The sequence below is a fragment of the Tarenaya hassleriana genome, unplaced genomic scaffold, assembly GCF_000463585.1.
Source record: "Tarenaya hassleriana unplaced genomic scaffold, ASM46358v1 Cleome2, whole genome shotgun sequence".
Lineage (NCBI taxonomy): Eukaryota > Viridiplantae > Streptophyta > Magnoliopsida > Brassicales > Cleomaceae > Tarenaya > Tarenaya hassleriana.
Window position 1 is genome coordinate 5,547,015 of NW_010965372.1, and position 5,304 is coordinate 5,552,318.

The window sequence follows — 5,304 nt, forward strand, 5'->3', positions numbered from 1 at the left end:
TAAGCTGGGACGACGAAGTCCTGAAGCCCCCCGGCATTCCAGCCGAGATCCTGCCCAAAATCGTCAGCAACTCTGAAGTCATTGGAAAGATCTGCAAAGGATGGCCTATTCCCGGTATCCCGATAGCTGGGTGCCTCGGTGATCAGCATGCTGCCATGCTTGGACAAGCTTGCAGGAAAGGTGAGGCCAAGAGTACTTACGGAACTGGAGCGTTCATCCTTCTGAACACGGGCGAGGAAGTGATCAAATCAGGACACGGGCTTCTCACCACGATTGCTTACAAGCTCGGTCCAGAAGCCCCGACAAACTACGCACTCGAGGGCTCGATTGCAATTGCAGGAGCTGCTGTTCAGTGGCTAAGAGACAGTCTCGGGATAATCCAAAAGGCCAGTGATATCGAGGAACTGGCAAAGCAGGTGGAGACAACAGGAGGTGTGTACTTTGTGCCGGCGTTCAATGGTCTGTTTGCTCCGTGGTGGAGGGAAGATGCTCGAGGGGTGTGCATTGGGATCACAAGGTTCACGAACAAGGCTCATATAGCAAGAGCGGTGCTTGAGAGTATGTGTTTCCAAGTGAATGACGTTCTGGACTCGATGAACAAAGACGTTGGTGAAAAGGGAACAGTAAAGAGCGAGAAAGAGTTCTTGCTAAGAGTGGATGGAGGAGCCACAGCTAACAACCTTCTGATGCAGATTCAGGTTGACTCATATTTGTGTGTATATGTATACATATATATGATGATGATGATGATGATGATGAATCTGAAACTGTAATGTAATGTTTTGATTGCAGGCTGATCTGTTGGGGAGTGCAGTGGTGAGACCGGCGGACATAGAGACAACGGCACTAGGAGCAGCGTACGCAGCCGGGCTGGCGGTAGGGTTCTGGAAGGAAGAGGATATATTTGAATCGGGGGAGAAGGCGAAGAACGCAGCAGCCATGTTCAAGCCGGTGTTGGACGAGGAGACCAGGAAGAAGAAGGCTGATTCTTGGGCCAAAGCTGTTGAGAAGACTTTCAATCTGGCTGATCTCTCCATCTGACCTGACTGAAAATGGTGTCTCCTCTGTCTTTCTAACTCTTCCGTCTGAATCTTCTCCTTTGGCTCTTAATGTCTGTTTGCGTCTTCCATTTCATATAATCACTGTGTTAACACCTTCTTTATGAGAAAATGTTTAATGGGTAAGTTTGGTTTATATCCAACTCTAAATTAATATTACGCCTTTATTAGTTCACGTTGTCTAGCATTTCGGTTGTAAGTATATTACTTCATTAATGTACTTGTGATCAAAGTCTATCCAGGGAATGATGGTGTCCTCCACAAACGATCCAAAGCATTGAGCATATATGTGTGTATATATATATATACACACACGCATGTTCACATTCCTCCAAAACATTAGATTATATTTTAAAAGATAATACAGCCAGTGGAAAATTAAGAAAAATGTCTAAAGACGCGCCAAAAGTCCAAAAAGAGTCAAATGCAAGCAAACAGAGAAAAATGCAGAGCCTCTTTCGTCAAATTAGAATCCTTCACGCCAACTATCCCTCCTTTGTTTTTTTTTACAACATTCTTCTTCTTTTCCTATTACAAGATTTTGTCGCCTTATAATTATTTTTTTTATTTTATTTGAGAGGGTATTATATCAAAAATACTTTTTATTTTGTCCACCTATAACCATGTGATCCATATGATCCAAAATATAATATGATCACATTTTGATTTTATTGATTATAATATTAAATTTACGGTGATCTCACTAATTTATTATATTCATATATTATATATATTACTAATTATTTGATTAAAACATCATAAATTTAACGTTATGAATAATGAGATCAATATGTGACCACGCTATATATTTGGGTCATATGGGTCACATGGTCACAATTGGAGAATGATATGTGTTGAAGTATGAATAGCAAAATAAGAGTATTTTTTATAATGTCCATATCCTATATGAAAGGTGATAAAAATATTTTTTTTTTATAATCCGAAAATTCATCGGAATTTTTTGTCCGATCTCCCATATGATTAGAGAAATACATATGAATGTCTTTCCTAAATAAAGACTCGAATTCGGATGAGAAATAAGTTTTGTTTTCTTTCTCATCGGTTGCGTTATCCAACTTTGGGCGACAAAAACATTGTTTACAGCCTAAAAGCAATAAAAAGCACGTTTAGGCTGTATTTTCTTTTTGTCTCATTTTTAAAACTCTGTAAGTAAGATTAAGTATAAAACTAAATCATACAAACAATCGGTATTATACATATGTATATATAACGAACTCCCAACAGATTTAATACACAATCTTTCTCGCGGTCACATTTATTTCTTCTAAATTTTGAAATTCGAATATTTTTAAGACAGATATATCCGAATTTGAAATTTTGAATGATATACTTTATAAAACATAGACTTCTATGCATTTACTCGAAAATTTCCTGACTTTTTTTGATAAGGTAAACTACGTACACATTTAGAAATTAAAATTTTCATGCCACAGACTTCATGCGAAATGTCACGTTGAAAAAATTTCGAGGTCTTTGGTAATAGTGGTAATTAAAATATACAGTAACTATATATATACAAATTAATTGTAAAATAGATTAACACATAGTTTTACTTTTTTTTGTTAAAAATATTTTTAATTTTACACATTGAAATTATGTATTTTTTTTTACATATAATAGTCCGAGTTAAGATTTTATTGTCAATTACAAAATCAATATACACAATAACAAAATCTGCAGCTAACGAATAAATGCTGGAAGACAGGTAAAAGCCCAAAAGACCAGAGGAGTTATATAAGTTCACAAGAAACACAGGTTCCGTGCTGACCATCTGATTTCATATCTGAAAAAAAAATGTCAGAATATTTTATTTTATATGAAATTTAATATATTTATTTTGTTTTGTTTTCGAGTAATAATGCATGTAATATTTTTATTTCGTTTTCAACTTTTAAATTTCACCTACCACGGCACATCATTCATTGCCAGAGAAATTTTTTTTTATAAGGTGTTTTTTGCTTTCAACTATTCAAACAGGTTCCTGTATTTATAAGCATTTATAAACGGTGTGAAATATAATATTTATATCCGTATAATTGTTTTGAATATAGCGGCGGCTGTTTCTACAAGGAAAAGAAAAACGAGTCCTTGAAGGAAACTATATATATATATATATATAATATATAGTTCGGATGATTAGAAAATAAACAGGTTACACGTCATGAATTGCTGAAAACGGAAGTCTAATAAAAGAATGTTACAATATTACCCATTTGAATTCTATTTCGGGTTCTTCACGGAACAAAAGAAATAGAGAAAGGAGAAATGATGGAATTTTTAATGTCGTCAATAAGTCAACTTGGACCGACTGATTTCTTTATCATATGTTCATATATGATGTGTTCACCACTACTATCTTAGCATTCGTTTTTGTAATATACCACCATTAGTAAGAGCATTGGCCACTACTATTATCCATATAAAACATATGTAAATTTACACGAGAATAGATTATATATATATATATAAACATTACATAGCGAATATTAGAAATTTTTAAATATGGGGTAATTAGGATGTAGCTTCCGAGCTGAAATTCATTTAAAAAAACACTATTCACATTGTGAAAATTTTCGGATATGAAGGCAGAAGATGAAGTCAAAGACCTCAATCTTCTTTCTCCCTCCACTTTTGTTTTGGGTCCCAAAGGTTTCAAAATGTTATAAAAGAAAGTTGAAATACAATATATTAAATGTTTTTAATAATTATTTTGATTTTTATTTGACAAAAATGTCAACACGTTGGACGGTGTAATGGAACAAGCTTCTTTAAATTATTGGTCATCCAAACCAGAATCCCTTGCACAACAACACAACACGAACTCCTCCAAGTCTCATCAACACTTTTATCTCTCTGTCTCTCTCTCAGACATTTTCTCCGTCTTCACAACTCTCCGCCGCCATGAGCCACCGGAACTCTCCACCGCCGGCGCCTTCGAGCTACGTCACCGACCCAAACACGACGTTCGTCCAAGCCGATCCCTCCAACTTCCGTACCATCGTCCAAAAACTCACAGGAGCACCACACGACGCCGTTTCACCCTCCTCCACACAGCAAAAGCTTCCATTAACGCCCAAGAAACCGGCGTTCAAGCTCCACGAACGGCGTCAATCCGCGAAGAAGCTCGAGCTCAAGCTCAACAACGCCGCCGACAACGCCAACGACCCTTTAAGCCATTTCCGTAGAGGCTTCCTCGTTTCTCCCGTGTCACACCTCGACCCGTATTGGACGCGCGTGAGCCCACATTCGGCGCGTGGAGACCATCACGCGCTGGACGAGGAGGAGCAAAAGGCCATCGCCCGGAAAGGGTTTTACTTGCATCCGAGTCCGAGGAGTGGAGCCGACGCGCCTGAGCTTTTGCCGTTGTTTCCCCTTCAATCTCCCAACAGTGCTAACCACACTGATCATCATCATTATCGGGAGTCTTAATCGTGGTTTATGGTCCTAATCATATGTTTATTAGGTCGTTAATCGTTGTTTTTATTTGATTACGTGGTCTGTTAGGGGTTAGTATCTGGTTTCAACGTAGATTTTTGTCCTTCGTTCTTGTTTACTCGGAAGGTAAACTTGTTCATGCGTTGCATTCCACGTCCCCTCTCCCGCGCGTGGCTTCGTATTGAAAGAGGACTATTCATATAAATTGCTTCCAAAATTATGCAAAATTCTTCGTTCTTTAGTCAACGGCAACATCAATCTTAAAGATAAGTTTAATAGAATTTATATATATATATATATACACACACACCGATAACGAAAGTTTAAATAAAGGAATCATATAAAATTCTGCAAATGTTGGCAATACGATAAACTTCGCCTAAGCACAAAAGAAAAGAAAATCTCAGGCTTAGTGTTAATTACGGTCATAACATTGATCGTGTGAAATGGTTGTTTATTATTTAATGCATGTGTACATATATCATCATGCTTACAAAACAAGTAAAAACCCTAGTTCTCTGCATCAGAGAGGGTACAGTAGAACATTAATGGAGCCATAAAGCTGAGGACCGTTGGATTTAATGACAAAGCTGTGAAGCACAAGGGAATCGGCTCCTTGTCTGAAGATCCAACGGTCACAATTCAATTGCTTGTCTCAGAGGGTTTGTCTCTCTGCCACTCTCTTCTGATCCTCTGCCCCTCAGGTGCGTCTCAATTTCAAAATATCATCCCTCCAATCCTAGCCGTCCATTTTGTACCGCCAACGTCTCCGATTTGCCCTCTACACACC

General features: G+C 37.7%; 2 protein-coding genes across 2 annotated transcripts in view; both read left to right on the forward strand.

The window, feature by feature from the left end:
- The window catches only part of LOC104812468 (glycerol kinase), a 2,924-nt gene extending 1,691 nt beyond the window's left edge, over positions 1-1,233 (forward strand). Inside the window, exons 4-5 of the mRNA XM_010539628.2 lie at positions 32-698; positions 793-1,233. Coding sequence (XP_010537930.1) covers positions 32-698; positions 793-1,041 — 916 coding nt within the window. The 3' untranslated portion in view covers positions 1,042-1,233. The remainder of the gene's footprint in view (positions 1-31; positions 699-792) is intronic.
- Positions 1,234-3,858: 2,625 nt separating this feature from the next.
- On the forward strand, positions 3,859-4,719 carry LOC104812469 (VQ motif-containing protein 11). Its single transcript, XM_010539630.2, has one exon. It carries the CDS (start codon positions 3,981-3,983, stop codon positions 4,506-4,508), a length of 528 nt encoding a protein of 175 aa, XP_010537932.1. The 5' UTR covers positions 3,859-3,980; the 3' UTR covers positions 4,509-4,719.
- Positions 4,720-5,304: the final 585 nt, after the last annotated feature.